Here is a 20,074-nt window from a genome sequence, read left to right on the forward strand (position 1 = left end):
GTATCTATAGTGTCTATAGTATCTATCTATCTATCTATAGTATCTATAGTGTCTATAGTATCTATCTATCTATCTATAGTATCTATAGTGTCTATAGTATCTATCTATCTATCTATCTACAGTATCTATCTATCGTATCTATCTATCTATCTACAGTATCTATCTATCTATCTATCTATCTATCTATCTATCTATCTATCTATCTATCTATCTATCTAAGTAACTGTACTTCTACTTGATATATCAGCACTCTTTACACCTCTGCACACACACCCGTCATTCTTTTTTGGAGGTACATCTTCTGTCTGTGTGAAGACAATAACCAAAGGAAGAGGGAGGCAGCAAAGCAGTGTGAAAATAAAAAAGTTACAGGGGAGAGGCAGAGGAGCGAACACCACTTTTAATTGTTTTCCAGAAAAAGGTTGCAAAGGTCTCGTGTGTTTTAACTGAATGGCATCTCATGTAAATCACAGAGAAGCCAATAACTGGGGATAATTAGTGTGACTCTACCGTGACGCACGGCGAGCTCGAGGAAGAGCAGAGCACGCCGCCGACGAACGTTGTTCAAACATGGGGGAAGATTCCAGGTGTGATTAACCAAAAAAAAACTTAAAGCTGGAGGTTTTGAGTGGGAGGACCAAAGCAAAAAAAAAATAATACACATAGATAGAAGAGAAGATTGACAGAGAAGTGGAGCAAAACAGGGGAGAAACACAGAAGGAGAAGAAAAGGAAACGAGCGAACACTCCGCTCAGCAAGGTCAAGCCACTTCGCTAACAAACAAACAAAGTAAGCAGTGTACACATAAAGGGGGTGATGCGGTGTAAAACAACAAAGTGTCTCAGTCGATTGCCTACGCCTTACATTGTCTCCTCTCATGAGTTGCATAAACACAAACAAAGGCCTTTAAATTCAGCTCAGCTGTTTGAAGTGGAACAGTGACGTGTGCCTGGCTCTCATTTGCTGATGATTAATGCAAAGTAAAACAGAATATATTAGAAATGTTAGAATATATCTTCCCTTTGATCAAACAATCTTGTTGACCGTAATTGTCTGCGTGTTGACGCTCGAGCTTTATGTTTAATTACGGCCGTCACATCTCCTTGAAGAATTCTTTATGTCTTCTAACATAACGGCTCAAATTAGCCAGGCTCAATATCACAAAAGTGAAAAACAAAGATGTTGGACTTGGACAGCTTATAGAAGTTTTGTTATTTATGTTTTTGAAGACAAAATAAAATGCATAAAACCCTTATATACAACAATACTTAAAGCTGCTGGACATTACATTTTTTTAAACAGATAAATGCATAGTATATGCCTCATAGATCCATAATTCAAAGTTGAAAGTTTGTTTTCATCTCTGCCGTAAACACTGTTTGTTAACAGTTTTTGCACATTGCATTGTGGGATGTGGAGTTGCAGAGACACATGCATCGAAGTGTTCTTATTTCATTCTGATAACACAGAGAATACTGGAAACTGTCCTCCTTGTCTGGCTAAACAAATCACAGTAAGAATGAAGGAAAAACACTTTTTTTACAGGACTTTAAATCCCACAATGCAATACATGACACTTTTCTGAAAATGTCAATAAAAGAGTGTTTAAAAAATAAAATAAAAGGTTCAAGTGTCAATTTCAATCTTTGGCCTTTCTTTTTGGTATGGAAGCAGATTAGGGTCAGTTTTGATGGAAAAATCAAATTCAAGAATAATGTAGAAATGTTGAGATTCAAGTCAAAATTTTGAAAATGAAGTCAAATCTACGGAAGCAGACGAGGGACAACAACTGATAAAATGGATGATATATGAAATAAAAACATTGATATGGATATATACAGTACATGAAGACATGTTTTTATATAACCCCCTAAATATAAAATATATAAACACTACTAGACCAAATTTCAGGAGCTTTAACAAACAGCAGACCGTGGCCTTCTACAAAATGCCATGTATCGATAAAAGTGTTACAATATTTTTCAATGTTTGGTTTAATAACAAACATCTTTTTTTCTTTTATAGCTCGTAAACACAGGAAGCATTCAGTCGGAAACACATTAGGGCCAATTTTGATGGAGACTGTTGTAGTATACGGTGAATTGACCCTAGTCTGCTTCCGTAGATGTGACTTTAATAGCAAACCTTCAATTTGTATCACAACATTGTATTTTGAGTTTATTTTAGAAATTTTGACATATTTAAACTTCATTCTCTAAATCTCGACTTTAATCTCCACATTTTGACTTTATTCTAATCCTTTTTTGTATTTTGGAGTAAATTATGTTTCATTGATCTTTGAAGCATAAACTACAATGTAATCAAATACAAAATGATCGTGGGTAGCAGTTTTAAACTATGGATTCAAATGCTATGATTTGATAATGAATGGCTGCACTTCTATTACAACACACATTGTTTTCTCTCTGTCTACCCCACACCGTGCAGCTTTTCCTTCCATTGTGACATGTGAAACTGAGCGCACCGCTGACACCGCCCGGCCAGCGATCCATTCTTTCAGGACAGATTGATGGAAAACAATCAGACATTACATGTTGCTTCAACAGGACAGGTCATAAGCACTCATCCTGGACACCTGGACTCACATCCTGGGCTACGGAGCTGATAGGAAGAGAAAAATCTGTTTGCCGGGTATAACGCTGGCATGTAGCGTACTGTCAGTAAACAATGAATCATCAGTAGGGGCTGATATCAAGCTTCAGATGAACACACGTGTGTCGGGGAGGAGGCCTGAGTATCCCTTACAGAGAATAGCTGTGTGTGTCTATTCAATTAAGACAGGCGACAAGAGCAGTAATATAACACATTTGCTGAGAGGGAGCACTTAGTGGACTGAGCGCAAGACTGTCCACATAGATCAGAGGACTGAGAAAACAAAGCTTTGTTTCAGCCACACACACATGCATAGCCATGCACGTTCCAATGTGGGGCATCACACAGGGAGGCACACACACTTGTGCTCTTCACGCCTCATTTGAAAAGCAAATTGAGCGCATCTTCTAGGGCGAGTCACGGACTGAACCCTGGGAAATGTTACTGTTACTTGCAGCATCGCACAGTCCCACTCCTCATTCTATCTCTGTCTCTAATAGCACAACATCAAAGATTTCTTTGGGCGATTCCTAAGAAAAAGGACTCATTATGGTTATATAGTGACCAAGAGAGGGCGTCCAGATCAGGCAGAGAATGATGCGTGGTATTGACTAAGCAAGTAAAAGTAAAACCACAACAGTGTTGGATCATAAGAAAAAAGAAAGGGAAAAACAACAACAAAATATGCTCAATTTTCTCAAATTTATTCTTTCGAATTGTAAATTTTACAAAAATAAACTTCTTGATGAATGACTTTAATTTACTCATTTAAAATGTAAACAATGCCATAGACCACGTATCAAACTGAAGGTCCGGGGGCCAAATCCGGCCCTTTAGACCATCCAATTTGTCCCGCAGGAGAGAGTAAAATAAGACTAAAAAAAATGAACTTTTGTGCAAATTACCAAATAATTCAGTTGTAGATATCTCAGCCCTTCTAAATACACTAATTTAATGAAACTCCACAATATTTGGAGGATTGCAATTGTCCCACACTTTTATCACATGACTGCAGTCAAAGGATTCAATTATGCTGAAATTATTTCTCATAATTTCCAGAAATTAGATAAGAATTAGTCGCAAAATGTAAGAAATTTAAAAGTTAAGATCCTGCAGGGACTGATATCTGTCCTACTTTACTATACGTCAAAATGCAAACTTTGGAGAAATTATTGTTGAAATTGCTCGTTTTCCTGCGGCGCACTTAAGATTAAGCTACTTTATATTTGGCTCCTGAACTGAAATGAGTTTGACAACCACTGCCATAAGCAGTTTATTCATAGGTAAAAATGACCTAACTAAATGAACACACAACCATGACTGTTAATAACAAAACAACCTATTTCCTCTGTGTTGGGACAGCGCGTGCTTAATTTCTGCTGACGAACAAACCCCATTACCATGTGTTAATTTTTGTACAGTGGCTGCGAAAGGAAAGCCAAACTGTCGTTTGAGGTGAGAGCTGAAGGTCCAAGTAAGACAGAAAAGAGCCAGTGCTGTTTCAGAGACTCGTCGACCTCCAAACTCCCAGCTGTCAATCAGCGCTGCAGCTCTTACCCTGGGGACACGCTTTCCTCCAACACTGGGGGTGTGTGTGTGTGTGTGTGTGTGTGGGGGGGGGGGAACCACCGCAGGGAAAAATAAAAAGAACACAGCCAAACAGATGCAGAAAGCTGCAGGTCACCGTGCATCTGTGTGTGTTTGTGCATGTCTGCAATATTTCAGCACGCCTGTGGATTCTTCGCAACTGGGCATGCGTGCGTCTGCATATGTATTTGTGAAACTGCGTCGGGGCTTATCCGAGTACCGCCTGCATATCGATGAGCCAGCAACTCTGCCTCTTTTGCCCCTGAGCCCTGCACAAACACCACAAGCGTCTTGGGGCCAATCCTTCTTCTCAAGGTCCAATCCAGCATCTAACGCAACTCTCCTTCATAATAACACACAAAGACAAACAGCACAGCAACAACAACAAAAAAAAACACTTTCAAACAGTGGCTGAAAAGCCAAAAGAAGAAGTGCTTCACCAAATATGTGCTGAAATGGATGGGAATTCTAACTAATTAACGTGCAAACAAACCCAATATAAGGAACCCAACGGGGACCTCAACAGTTGGGTATCAGAAGCATGTGGAATAGCAGTAGTGATGGTGTGCATTCACCTCCTTACCATCATAGTCGTGGCTATGAAAATGAAACTAAGTGGATGGGACGGAAGGCACTGCCAGTAAACCACATTAGCATCAAATGCAAATGAGGAGGAGGCTAATGGCTGGACAGGTGCACACAGGGCCTCTAAATGACACACACACACACACACACACACACACACACACAAACATTTGCGCATGAACATACGCACATACACACAAATGAGATGGATGAATTAAACATGGGTGGGCTCTGCTTGGGGGGGCTGGCAGAGCTGACATAAAGTCAATGATATACATTATTCACTAGTGCACGTTAGCCCAGCAGAGGCAACACATGACCTCTCACCCCAGGAAGTGCATCCAAACATAACAACCAAAACAATGAGGGGGTCCCCCACAGCGGCAGCAACGTGCTGGTAAACAAGCAACACATGACCAGGAAACAGGCTATATTAATAACACGGCTAAATCAAACGTGTGTAATGTATAAGATGGAACTTAAACCGAAGAAGCCAAGTCAGACACCTGGTCACCGAGGGCTAACTATGAGGCTGGGATACAGGCCATTTCACTGCCTAAGTGTACAGGAAACTGCCATGACATCATCCTCCCCGGGAGGAGCACTTCCTGCCTGACATTCTTCACTCAAGACACACACACACTCGTCAGGAAATGGCCTCTATCAACACACACACACTGACTTCTGGGGAAATAACCAGCATTGATGCGGATACACAGATGCAGACGCACTTGCAAGGAAATGGGACACATCAACAGCAGGCTCCGGGAGTGTGTGCAAATGCAAACACACACATACATGCATGAGCTCAGAAACAGCAATAAACCTGAAACAAACACACTGAGTGCGCATGTAAACTTAACACCCCTCCAGTCCTTTGAGCACTGCAAGACATTTAAACCAGTGGATTTTTATCTCTGGTCACAGAGCCGTTCTGTCCTCAATGCAGGGAGCAGGAGCTGCACAAGCAGGAAAAAAGACCACAGGACACAGGTGGTGGAATACAGGAGGGGACATGTTGCGTTATAGCTGGGGTATCAAACTCATGTTAGTTCAGGGGCCAAACACGGAGCAGTTTTATGCCAAGTGAACCACAGATTTTATGCAAGAAAACGAGTAATCTCGACATTATTGTGCTGTATTTGCATTTCTACGTAAACATAAAATACAAAATATGGTGAGAAACTGAAAATATCCAAGCAATACATTATAGATATCAGTCCCAACAGGATCTTCACTTTAAATATCCTAGATTGTGACCACTTTCTTTTTAGCTCAAAAACGTTCATCATGTCATCGTACGACTGTAGACGTTTTTTGGTTCTTTTTTCCAGACATTAAGTGTAGGAGTAGATGTTGCTCTTTACCTTCTTTCTTGACAGTTTCGGCGATGTCGGCGATGTCGCTCGCCTTCCTCAGAAGCATCTGAGGCATCGCCGAAACTGTCAAGAAAAAAGATAAAGAACAACATCTACTCCTACACTTAATGTCTGGAAAAAAGAACCAAAAAATGTCTACACTTTTCTTTTTAACCAATTAGGTCATAATTTGAGGGAAGTTGATGGATTCTGTAGGAATTTTGAGTTTTTCAAAGGTTCAACATTAAAAATAACTGCAATCGTGCGAAAAAAAGCACTGGAAAAAACTGTGAGCTCAATGTTTTTACTTTCTCCTGGGGACCGGATTAGATACTTCAAAGGGCCGAATCTGGCCCCCGGGCCATGAGTTTGACAAAAATGTGTTATAGGGACAGTTCAATCCCCAAAGCAAGTGGGTTTTACAGATTTGTCCACAGTCATATTAACATTACTCATCTGAGTGAAGACACATTGGACAGCCACTGTCGACTCACACCTCAGCTCCTTTAGCTGTGAAAGAACATGAGGGAAATGTGTTTCTGATTTTTAGGCCCTTCCAGGCACAATAATGGAGTGATCATATCCAATGACTGCATATGGTTAACCCCATGCTAAGCAGCAGGGACGAGGAGAAGTGGAAGTGGAGGTTGAGGGGTTAAGGATCCGCCTCATATTACCAGCCGCTGTAGGAGGATAAAGTGGACTACACATGTTTCCCTGGGGAGGGACACACGGGGGTGCCTCACCTTTCAGATGCTTACCTCGCCCCAGTGTCAAGCCTCTGTTAGTGTCAGACAAGGACTTCCAGGTTTCAGGAAACACAAAGGGTCACTCAGAAATATGAACATCAAACATTCACAGTTTTAGATCCGTGGTTGGAGTCGACACATGAAACTTGAGGTATGCTGGCAAGATTTGGCCCATCAAAGCATCAAATAGGCCAGTGGGAAAAAACTAGAGATGTCCCGATCCAACTTTTTCATTTCCGATATGATATCAATATTACAAGCTTGCGTGTTGGCCGATACCGATATTGATCCAATATCAGCATGAACCACACATATTTTTTTTATTTTTTTTCTTTAATTGAAAAAAATATTAATAATAATGACTTATTTTGTAGTGTGGAATGTTAGAAAAGGCTTGATCAAGTGATGTTACTCAGAGAACAATAGTCAGCAACAGTAGGTATGAGAAAAAATTGACCCATTTATTATTAACCAATTGGTTACATACATTTTAACGTTCAACAATAATATTTATAGTATTCTACAATTGAATAAAATAAATAAAAAATGAATATATATATTGGTAAATCCGGAAATTTGAATCCAATATCCGATATTCATTTTCAGGCTAATATCGGACCGATATCGATATCTGATCAGGACGCCCCTAGAGAAAACACTATGCTGATTTGTGATTTTTAGCGTTGATACCGATCTATAGTATTGGGGTTTTTAAAAAGCTGATAACTGATAAATTGGTTGATATATGAAATTAAAAAAACATTGATATGTACATGGACATGATCTTATATATTACTCAAAATATGATTTAATAATAATAATGCAATGAATTCATAAAACGCCTTATTTTGGTGACTCAAAGCGCTTTACATGGCATTATTCTTTCACTCCACGAGGCTGCCATAGTGAACCATCGGCCCCTCCGACCACCACCACCCAACAACACGAAGAAAGAAAACACTACTAAACTAAAATCAGGAACTTTAATTAGTAACACTGTCAACATTAGGACTGTACAGCCACTGATCAATAAGTAAACACAAAATTTGGGCAAACTGTATTTCCAGAATACAATGTAAAAAAAAAAACAAAGCCAAAAAATAACAATAAAAAAGCTGCTCAAATGGATTTTTTAAGGCAAAATGCTATTGTAAACCAGTGGTTCTCAAACATTTTAGACTCTGTTATTTCAACCCCTTTGTCCGACTACAACATTTTGCTCAGAATAATATAAAACAACAACAATAGAGAATAATGATGGAATGAATGAGTGTTAAAATACATTTTAAATAATCTAATTTCATAATAAGTGGAATCAAAGAGTATTTAGTGGCTCCTATATTTTTTTTTTTATTTCCCGTCATCTCACGCCTGGTGTGGGACCAAGACTGTTCAGTTCATTTTCTAGTCAAGATCACTTCCATCACCGTTATTATAATCATCATTTGTAAATAAATATAAAGATGATAAAAACTGCCTCACTGATTAATTGGTCGACCTCTGTAGTGGTGATTCGCTCTGATAAATATGTGCGCAAAATTGTTGAAATTGCTACTATTTCCTTGAGTTTGTGCCAGGTGTGGTTTAGTATCACCCAGCCCATCAGATTAAAACACTGAAACGTCATACTGCCCTGAACCCCAAACAGACTGTGCTGAATCTTTGCTTTCACCTCAGTTTGTTAAACGTGTTGATACCAAAGTGCTTCCCTCCATCACAAGCAGCCCAAACAAAACTCGTTCATTATTAAAATCTAAAACATAATACTCCTCACACAGATTATTTGAAGGTAAAAATCATTCTCCTTTAAACGGGGGGTGAGATAAAGACAGGGGGGGAGAGATTCCCCCACTGAGCCAGTAGAATACAGTACCCAGAGCGCTGCTGTACCAGATTTGTTCTCCTAACAATCAAATAAGTTTCTCATTAGCTGACTTTATTTTTCCTCATTCCTGCGGTTTTGCTGCAGTGGCCTGTTTCTCTCGTCCTAACGAGAAAGAGCTAATTAGGCAATCAGACCCATTACTCTTCCACAGGAGTTAGAGCTAGCCCAGCTAATTAGGGCTGTAAAATCTAATCATCTCTGCGAAACAGCAGCGGGCTAACGAGCCCTTATTTAACGAACTAAATAACTTCAAGGGTTGAGAGGGGCTGCTGATGGTGTTTCTTTATGAATTTGAAGGAGGGGAGCTCATGGTAATTGAGTCAGTTTCAGCCTCGCAGTTGTTTGTTTATGAATCTCAGATTATTACAGATGCCACAAATATATTAGCACTAAATGACTAAACGTATTAGCCCTGGACGCAGAGGTGGACTGGCCATCTGGCATACCGGGCATCGTCCCTGTGGGCCGTCGACCTGAAGTGGGTCGGTCCGCTAGGTTTTAGTTGTTGACGAGCGAGAGGAGGCAGACATGGTAACAGGTGGCCAAAAGTGGTCCAAAAATGGCAAAAACATGGCAAGAAATGAGTGAAAAGTGACTGAAATTAGCCAAAAGCAGTCGAGTGGCCAAAAAATGGGCAATTAAAGAGGAACCAAGTGGTAAGTAATGGCAAAGTGTAGCCTACATAAGTAAATATGACAAACAAAAGTTAAAATGGGTAAGAATGTCAAACAAAAAGACACAAAATGTAGGATGAAAAGGAAACGAGTGATATTTATTTGGCAAAGGTTAGCTTATTTGGATGAAAAGTGGCAAACATTTTTAAGGAGGGACAAAAACTGGATAAAAGCGTCAAAAAGAACCTGCAAAAATGGAAGAAATTGACATTTATGAGCAAAAGGAAAAAAGTGTTATTGAAAAGGGGCAAAATATAGGACAATGGAAGTTGCAAAATGGCCAAAGGAAATAGGTAAAAAGGGGTTTAACGTTTCCCCATTTTAAGGTTTTCTGGGGAATAATAATTAAAATTAAGACGTAAAAAGCCACATGTTGAGCATCACTGACTTAATAACAGCTGATAATGTAGTCAGCTGGTCTGTACACAAAATGCCAGGGTGGAATTTTTGTCCCAGTCCACCTCTAGCTGGACAATATCGATGAAAATTCATATCGAGATATTTTTCCTCAAAATAGCGTTACACGATATAAATCTTAATATTTTTACCTCGAAAAAGTCTAAGTCAAATTTGCTAATGAAAAATGATATACAGGCACATTTATTAACATTTAACTTTGCTTTTCATGCTGTTCTAAGAAGTAGCAAAATCAGCAACTCCTAAAATGAGTATGTTAATCTAAAACAAGCTATTTATAGGCAACATTGTCATTTTCTATATTGTCCAAAATGGAAAACTCAATATATCTTGAATCTCGATCTATTACCAGGGCCTACTTTCTAAACCCCTCTCCTCTAACCTGACCTATTTTCTCCATCCAGAAAGAAGCTCTGGCTGCAGAAAGAAGTGGAGATGTTTTTTTGTCCCTCACCCTTTTACTAATTTGTTGTTCGTTAATGCTGCCCTCACACCTGAGCCATTTGGCATCAGGGGAATAGTGTCAGTGACGTATGCTCGGTGTGGGAAAATCTGTTCACAGATTAGCCGACTTTATTGAAGCAACACTCCTCGAACTGCAAGGAAGCAGGAAAAGTTTTCCTTAGGTCGAGCGTGTCCCACGAAGAGATGAAGTGACGGACGCAGGAGAGAAACTCAACAAGTATATGCCCACGGGAAAACAAAAAGAATCTAAAATATGGCACAGAGAGTGATGGGCAGGCATGTTGTGTGAGGCCACGTGGTGGGGTGCAGCTGTCTCACGGAGCGCTGAGGTGAGGCCTTCCGCTCCACCGAAGCGGAAAGAGGGTGGGCACGCACACACAAGCCTGTGCACACGTAGCTGTTCACACACATGCGTACGCAGGTAAAGGGAAGCTTTTGACAAAAGCTGCAGCGCAAAGAGGACAGCTGTGTTCATCACATAGCACAGGTCACTGAGTCATTAACACTCGTACAAATGTGGCTCATTCAAATCAGACAGAAAACAGCCTTCAAATCTGTGTTTTTTTTTTTTTTTTTACCTGATCGAGCAGATGTTTGGACATGTAGCAGCTCCTAATCATGTCTTTAATATTTATAGCTACTATTTCACTTGGAAAGTGACTGTGTTTATTCACTTCAGTGCACATTGAAAGTGTCGCATATGCACGTCTACGCAATGGGACGTAACAATTTGATTCCTTACAGCAAAGGTGGCGTCAATATTACTGCGTTTAGCTAAGATGTCACAAATTATCACTTGCAACCATTTATAAATGCTTCGCTGCTGTCTGTCAACCAGTGTTCAATGACAGTGTTTCCAAATGAAGGTAGAAAACTGAGTCTATGATGCAAGTTGCTGTGTGTTGACAAGTTATTGTGGCATTTGGTACAAGTGGAAAAGGCATTTATTTATTTATTTTTTTTACATATTTCCAAATGTAACTTTTTTTGCCTCTCATTTGTCAAAAATCACACATTTAAAAAAAAGGGAAACTATTTCCGGCAGTGGTTCTCAAACTTTTTTTTGCTCAAGTACCTCTTTTCTCTTATTTCTGAATCCAAGTACCCCCTTTTTCCAACTAGAACATAACAACAATCTAATCAAGATCATTTCTATCACAATTTTGTGTGTTTTTTGTGTCGTCTTGTATATTTTGTCGGTCATTTTATTATTTAGTATATTTTTCTCTCATTTTATGTGTTTTTGTTGTCATTGTTGTGTGTTTTTGGTATTATTTAAATTATGGCACGGGCTATCCGTACGGTTGCCGTATCAATATGTCGACATTCTGTCCGTACGCAGCAGCCCTATTTGGCCAGTTTAGGTCACATGATAGGTCAATCATTGGTCAGTTTAGATTGCGTGACTAAGACTAAACCTAACCCTAACTCTAAACCTAACCCTAAAAATTGTTCCGATATTGGGTTATAACCTAAACCTAACCCTAAACCTAAACCTAAGAAGCTACGTACGTGTACTTTGGTAACCGTAGTAATAGCACCGGGGGTTGTCCGTACGGCAAACGTACAAATATACACTTTTTTAAATGATTCTCTCTCTCTGTGTGTGTGTTTGTTGTCATTGTTGTGTGTTGTTGGTATTATTTTAATTATTCTCTCAGTGTGTGTGTGTGTTTGGTGTCGTTCGGTTGTTTCTTATGTCATTTTGAATGTTTATCTGTTGTTTTTGTAGCGATCGTGTGTATTTTTTCTCTCATTTAGTGTGTCTTTGTTGTCATTTTGTGCACTGCTGGTAATAGTTAGTATTTTTCCCTCTTAGTGTGTGTGTGTTTTTGTTGTTATTTTGTGTATCTAGTTGTTTTGTGTATGCTACTTGTTTAGTCTGTTCTTTTTTTATTATTCAGTATATTTTTCTCTTATTTTGTGTGTTTTTGTTGTCATTTTGTGAGTTGCCTGTAATATTTAGTATGATTATCATTTTTAACTAAAAATAAACATTATAAATCACCATAATTTTCCTCCCTCTCTCTATCTCAAGTTGCATCCTCTGGGTTACACGTACCCCTATTTGAGAAACACTGCTTCACGGTTTAAGGTTTTTTTAGGTGAAAAAGTGTAGACATACACATGTAGGCATCACAGCAGTGCCTGGACATCGAAGGTTTAGAGCTTTTCCTTTTCTTTCCACTGGCTATAAGTTAAGAAAGCTGCTGCATTGGTCAGAGGTACTTTATGACAGCATGAGAAACACACAAACACACACACACACACACACACTGAAAGGTGATTGTGTGTGTGTTTGTGAAGAAAACCACAACCTCGTCCAAGATTTATAGACAAAAAAACACACGCATCAGAGCGGAGCTGCAACCCTTACCGCTCATCAGCACAACCACACAAACATGGTTTAACCACTTTCAAAGCAAGAGCTCCACTGCTCCTATTCACACACACACACACACACACACACGCGCATGCACGCACGCACACACACACACAGCTGATGTATGATTTACTGCTGATTCACACAGATTAAACAGTCAATTATAGCTGCTGAAGAACAACCAGTGGCCTGTTTAATTAGAGTGTAGGTAACTACTTCTTCAGCAGAAACTTGCTTTCTTTTTTTTTTATGTGCTGTATATACATTCTCCATCATTTTCAGATCTACAGACCCTTTCCAAAAAATTAGAATATCATAGAAAAGTGGTTTGATTTTCATAATTCCATTCAAAAAGTTAAACTTTCATAGATTATAGATTCAGGGTCCACAATTGAACTTATTTCAAGTATTTATTTGTTTATTTTTACATAATTTGGGCTTCCAGCTCATAAAACCCATGAAAACAGAAATTCAAAAAATTAAAATACTGTGAAGAAATCACCATTTACTTTACAGTTTTTACAGAAATGGGACTGGTGAGGAACAGAACAGAACATTTAACCCCAAATCATGACGGACTGGATGTTTCACACTGGACCTCAAGCAGCTTGGGTTCTGTTCCTCACCCGTCTTCCTCCAAACCCTTGGACCTTGATTCCCAAATGAAAGGTACGCTTTACTTTCATCAGAAAAGAGAACCTTGGACCACTGGCCAACAGTCCAGTCCTTCTTCTTTTCTTTTTTTCTACAAAAACTGAGAAGAAATGGTGATTTCTTCACAGTATTCTAATTTTTTGAATTCCTGTCAAATTGTGGGCCCTGAATCTATAATCAATGAAAGTTTAACTTTTTGAATGGAATTATGGAAATTAAACCACTTTTCCATGATATTCTAATTTTTTGGAAAGGGTCTGTATATGAGCTTGTGCAGCATGTGCCTTAGAATTGTTGTGCAGGCCTTCACAGAGCTATACAGCAGCATCCCATTGGCTGATATGGTAGAGGTTTCCTTACCTGTCGATGATGACGGGATCTGACGGGGTCTCGTTTCTGTTTCCACAACTCTTCTTATCACAGCATCGACTGCCAGGGAATGAGAGGGAGGCAGAAAACACACCAGAGTTTAGTCACCAACCACATGTAACAATGAGAAGGTGACACATTGCAAACTTCAGAGACAAAGCGGGGAATGCGATGCACGAAAGCATGGGAGTTAAAGGGCGTGAGACTTGTTGGAGAGTTTAGGGAACAAGCGTGTGTTGGATTCCTGTTGGGCTTGTCCGAGTAAAACCAGGGCTCTATCGCTCTTGTGTGTGTGAGATCAACAGGGTAATTACACAGAAAGTTTGGAAGAAAAATCAAGAAGCCTTGAGCTCGAACTGGGCTGGATAGAAAACTTGAATTAGCCTCTCGGCTCAGGTTAGCTCCATTTCTGTCAGACATCACACAACCAGACATCTTATGTTCTCTATTTTTCCTCCGTGCACGTCCCCTCCCTCTATCCTGCCTCTCTCTCTCTCTCTCTCTCTGCAGTTCTCTCGCTCGTTCTCTCAGAAGTGGGTCACAGAGTGGTCCCACTGGACCTGGGGAGTAGTGCATGCTGGGTAGAAAGGGGGTTGCATACTGATGTGACGAGTCCTTTCTGAATCTTTTGACGGCAGCACAATTTAACAATGCGTACGTGTGTGTGCAATCAACCCCCCCCCCCCCAAAAAAAAAAAAAAATGACAACAATTTTTTTTTTTTTTTAAACTAAAACCTAGCACGCCGTCTACCTTTACCCTCTAAGCGTTTGCACGTCTGCTCACCTGCATCGAACTACATGTGTGCTACTACTGTATGTGTGTGGGAGGAGATGGAGAGAGACAGCAAAGTGAGGAGAGAGTGTGACCCTCCCCCTACTTTTCTGGAGTCCCTCAGGACAGGAGGCTTGGAGAGCCAGATCAGATTTCTGATCTCCACCGTTTCCTGCAGCATATGAAAACAAGTGGTCTAAATTGCCATGTGTGATAACCAGGAAGCAGCTACACTCTGTTTTTTTTCTTCTTCTTCTTTCCACATGTAAGGGTCTCCATGTCCTACCTGACAAAACCTTCACCAGAGACACAATCACCGTCTGTGAAATGCTCGTATTGATTGCAAAAGCCGAGAGTGGGAAGCTTCTGAGAGTTTTTCCACTGACTATTTTTGAGCTTTTTGGTGTTTGTGTGTGTATTATAAGTGTAATATGAGTCGGCCGTGCACGTCTGCACACATAGCTCACTGTCAGGACTACTGCGTGTGCTGCACACACTGAGGAGGATGGGTTTGAGTAATGAGCTTTTCCTTGTCCTAATTAGCTGAACATGAGAGGGATGCACACATACACACACACACACACACACAAATGTACACACACACAACAGAAATAGGCCAGGGCCCATCTTCCCAACCCACTTTGTGGGTAAAACAGATAACATTTCTCTTATAATTTTGTGTTGCTAACTTGAGAAGTAAATGAGGTACAGATCACAATCGTGTCCATAAAACTTTGACATGACAAAAAAAAAAAAGTTTTCCGCCTCACCTGCACATGATCTCGTGGGTCAACAGGACTCGACACATCTCTGGATTCTTATCTTGTCCTTCATAAACAATTGCCTGAATGAACGGGAGAACATGAAATCATAGTTAATCATTCACAATTACAGTGATTCTCGTTCCGGAGCACCATGTTAGAAGAATGGAAACGTTAACCTCAAAGCAGAGGCAAATAAGAAGTGAAAAAAAAAAAAAAAAAAACGTGTGTGTGTTTGTGTGCTTTTCATTTGGGTACTAGTGTGAGTCTATCTGGCAGATATGTGTACCGTGGGAATCCAGGAACGCTGTGTCCTGGTGGAGATGGTAACTGTTTATGTGTATGTGTGTGTGTGTGTGTGGAAGCTATGCATGTGTGAGTGTGTGCATTTCTTCATATGTGTTTGCTATGTGGCGTACAGTGAGCAGTTGGATTGGCAGACTGGAGTAGTGCACCATCTGGTCCTTACAGCACAGCTTCCAAAAATCTAGTCTGGTTACCCCCCCAACCCCACTCAACATATCTCTAGGGCTGTGATCACCCTGCACACACACACACACACACACACACACAAGCAAACACACACACATATGTACATGCAAACACACATTCACACATCAACAACATCTTATTCTACCCGTTTCAATCTAAGTCAAGCGCTCATGGTGAAAGCTCAATAGGAGAAGATTTGGCAAAAACAGAAAAGCTGTTATAACCAAAACATTAATGAGGAGGCTTTGCTCTTTTCGTCCAATGAGAGAACTCTAAGTGCACTACAGCCCCCACATGTGCTGCTCTGTTATTTCTTTGCGTGATTGAATTGGCCATAACACACTTTGAGTTGGTTTGTTCTGTTTCACATTGAGGAAATGAGGGTCAAGGTCCTGAAAGAGTGAGCTGGCATGCATCACTGTCTTTCCTTAACACTAACACACAAATGTTTCTGCACCTCAGCGAGATATTCAAGCACCAAAAAAAAATGTGCACAAATCACAGCCTCACACACATCAGGCTTAATACATCACACAGGAACACGCACACACACACACACACACACACACACACACACACACACACACACACACACACACACACACACACACACACACACACACACACACACACACACACACACACACACACACACACACACACACACTGTGCAAAGGCTTTGAGGACACATGTCCTCTACATTTCTGGGCCTGTGTAAATGTATTCCTCAGGTAAGACAGGTCGTTTATCAAGCTGGCTGTGCTGTGCTGAAGTTTAGGGTCTCAGACACAGGCATGCAGGAGGGCCAGGGTGAGGAGAGGGGGTGGTGGTGAGGGGGAGAGAAAGGGGGGAGCGTGAAGGGGAGATCACACAAACACGTGCAGGATTTCTCTTTCTTTCGACAGAACTTCTTACCTGTTTAGTCATTGAGTCGATGAGTCGCACGTATAAGTCCTGTTCTGTCCTGATCCCTGAGGAGGAGAAGGAAATATGTCATTTGGACTCATAATGTTTTTCAACTGAAAGTGGTGAATAATAAAAGATGTGGATGTGAAACTAAACTTTAAATCATGTTTATTCCTTTACAAGACATGCATTATTGTAAATCAAAACCACTACTTTTAGTATTTACATATACTGTTGAAAGAAGCATTTCTTATCAACTTTTTTATAGTGTTTTTTTTTCTATATGTTTAAAAACAACTACATCGATTTTTTCATTTTTTTTTTAGAAATAGATATTATGATTAATTTATTCTATTTTCACAAATTAATCAACTCAACTTCTCTAAAGATTGTGTCTATTTTACAGTTTTTCCAAGAACATAGAATTTTTTTTTTTACTAAAATACCGGTTTTGGCCTCGACTTTTAATTTTCTTAATGTTACAATTTTAGGAAACATTTATAATTATTTTGTTTTGTCGTTAAAAAGTTTAGATGATTAAAGAAGCACCAAACTCCGATTTTAAAACAAGTGTTTAAAACTGTGTTTCCTCAGTTTTCTTGCTTTGATTTAGGCTATCGTTCACACAGCTTTTGTCATCACATCATGTATAACAAACTCACCGTTACTGTAGAGGAGCTGGAGCCTATAATGGATCCCATTGTTGGTCTTTTCCCCAGTCGTTTCCTATAAAAATTAAAGCAAACAGAGCCGGTCAGAGGGAAACGACCCTATCTTCTCCTCCTGGGACTCTTAGTACAGCCCGATGAGTTCACATTACATTACTGACAGAAATAATGTCTATTTATGTGCTCACAAAACAACACGGACTCATCATCGCGCGGAATCATAATCACGTGATTTAAAACTTAGAGACATTCGGGTTTTTAAAATAAAATTGACCGAAAATGATAAAATGCACTGAAAATGATTTTTTTTTTTAAAATAATTTGATGACAATTAATTTTAATTGTTCTGCAAATATTCGGGGTGGGGGGGAATCTGCAACCCTGCGAGTATCAAACTTGTATAATTACAAAACAGTGCAGATTTGGGGATCTAATGTGTAACACACACACACACACACACACACCAATAATTAATGACAAAAATAATAAACACATTTCAGCTATAAGAATAAAATCTGATTGATGAATAAAACACTGATATTAAAATGTGTTTGAAATGGTCATTACTTTATATAAACCTTCTTTAAAACAGTTAACAGTCATGTTCAGGTAGTCCATATATATATATATATATATATATATATATATATATATATATATATATATATATATATATATATATATATATATATATATATATATATATATATAGCTAACATGTATGCTGCTGCCTGTGAATCATTTAAAGTGTAAATCTTTCAGGAGACCACACTTAAAAATCACATCAGGAAAGCCTTCAGGACCAATGATACCCGCTGCGTGCGTCTGCTCACTTTGTTACGCGCACGTCTGTTATAATAAATTGCACACTTCACACTTAGTTAAACGCAAAAAGCCCTCAGTTAAAAAAATTAAATATATATATATATTTTTTAATTGTATTATTTTAATTTAATTTTTTTTAACTTATAAATAAATGTATCATAATGATTTGTTAATAAATTCACGCACTCACCTTCTCCTTCTCTACAAAGTCCACATAGGTGGTTCTCTCTATCTCCACAGGCTGACCCTGTCGGTCATACAGAGCCAGGACGAAGTGGAAGAAGTTGGACTTGCGGAGGTTGGAGGGCGGCTGCTTCTCAAAGTGCGCCCGAGCGAGACCCACTCCGCTGCGGACACAAGCACAAGCAGCGCCGGCCACCAGGACGGTGATCAGAGACACATCAATCAATAAGAGCAACACACACATGAAAATTGTTCTTTATTTTTATTTTTTTGGTAACAAAAATAAATAAATAAATAAAAGTCCTATACTTATTTATTTATTTTTTTTAATTATTGTTAATTAAATGCAGTAGAATAAACGTGCTGCGGGTGTGCAAAACAATTTTAAACAAAACAATTCAAAACAACTATTTAAACACTAATTTATAATTCCAAATAATAAAACAATTTTAAATATTTATTTATTAGAGCTAAAAATCGAGCATATGTATTAATCACCTACTTACATATATAGTTTCATTTAGTTTTATTAGAATGCATGTATCCATCTTGATAGAATATAACTAAATCAGAATATAATAACGTAACATGCATTATTAAAGTTTACATTAATCAACTTCACAAAGTAAAAAAAAAACAGTCAATATTATCCACTTTAACATAAGCTGTCAGTTTGCTGTTAAATAGAACCATGATTTAAAATAAGAAATAATTTTGTATTGTAAAGTTTCATTTTTGTAAGTAAGCAACATCACTGTTAAAAAAAAAAAAAAAAAAAAAAAAAAAAAAAAAAGTTTTTGGTTTTCTTTCCAAATATGATCATCAGACTAAAATAAACTTTTTTTATGCGTGGGGAGCGGCGGGTACGTGTCCCCCTGCCGCGTCCCTCTGGGGACCCGCTGCTGCTGCCCCGGGTGATGCGTAAAGCTCACGCCGCCCCAGGCTCACCTCTGCGCCGCTGTGTTGGCGTCCAGCACCCCGGCGCCCTGCATCCATGTCCGAACTGCGTTCATACCGGCCACCATGGGCTCCTCTTTCATACTAATCCCAGTCCTCTGGATACTGTCGTGGATGCCAAACATCAAAACGTACCTTCACACTGTTTCTAAACCTCACACACACTCTCTCTCTCCCGCTCCCTCTCTCTCTCTATCCTCCTCTCTTCTCTCCCCTGCCTCCCCTCCTCTTCTTGCGTCTTTTTGATCGTGCTGTCAAGAGGTGCAAAGTGGCGTGGTCTATTTCACTTGGCGTTTAGTTGCGTGCCTGTTTCTCAAAGTAAACCAAAGATTCGACATATGGAAGGAAAAAGGGGAGCTGTCAGCATCCAGGGTTTGGGTGCACTTCGCGTCAGAAGAAGGAGAGAGAGTGAGAGGGAAGGTGGGATCAGCCGCTGAGAGGATGAGGAGCGATGAAAGGGAGAGCGCAGGATGAGAGCGCGGAGTTGGCGACGGTCCCCCCCTGGATCAAGGTGCAGCTGACAGTAACGCAGTCAAAATGTCACTATTTGGAACAAACAGTCCACAGTGAGGGGATGAAAGACGTCTCCCCTCCTCCTTTTTGCTCTCTGTTTACAAAGTCTTCTCCTTTGTTCTGATGAATGAAACGGAAGATAATGCAACAACAACAAAAAAAAATCAGGAGGCAGTCCTCATGCCCAACGGCTTCTATCCTCAGCTCGGGTGTTTTGGCGCTTGCTGCTTTCTTCCCAGAGGAATCACTTTTGGACC

General features: G+C 39.6%; 1 protein-coding gene across 5 annotated transcripts in view; it reads right to left on the reverse strand.

Moving 5' to 3' along the window:
• The window catches only part of ebf1a (EBF transcription factor 1a), a 66,170-nt gene extending 46,096 nt beyond the window's left edge, over window positions 1-20,074 (reverse strand). For all 5 annotated transcript variants that reach the window (XM_028459539.1, XM_028459537.1, XM_028459536.1 and 2 more), the window contains exons 1-6: window positions 19,296-20,074; window positions 18,355-18,511; window positions 17,334-17,397; window positions 16,681-16,736; window positions 15,283-15,356; window positions 13,731-13,799 (exon numbers count right to left, since the gene is read on the reverse strand). In XM_028459539.1, coding sequence (XP_028315340.1) covers window positions 13,731-13,799; window positions 15,283-15,356; window positions 16,681-16,736; window positions 17,334-17,397; window positions 18,355-18,511; window positions 19,296-19,429 — 554 coding nt within the window. In that variant the 5' untranslated portion in view covers window positions 19,430-20,074. The remainder of the gene's footprint in view (window positions 1-13,730; window positions 13,800-15,282; window positions 15,357-16,680; window positions 16,737-17,333; window positions 17,398-18,354; window positions 18,512-19,295) is intronic.

Source organism: Gouania willdenowi, chromosome 10 (assembly GCF_900634775.1).
Source record: "Gouania willdenowi chromosome 10, fGouWil2.1, whole genome shotgun sequence".
Lineage (NCBI taxonomy): Eukaryota > Metazoa > Chordata > Actinopteri > Blenniiformes > Gobiesocidae > Gouania > Gouania willdenowi.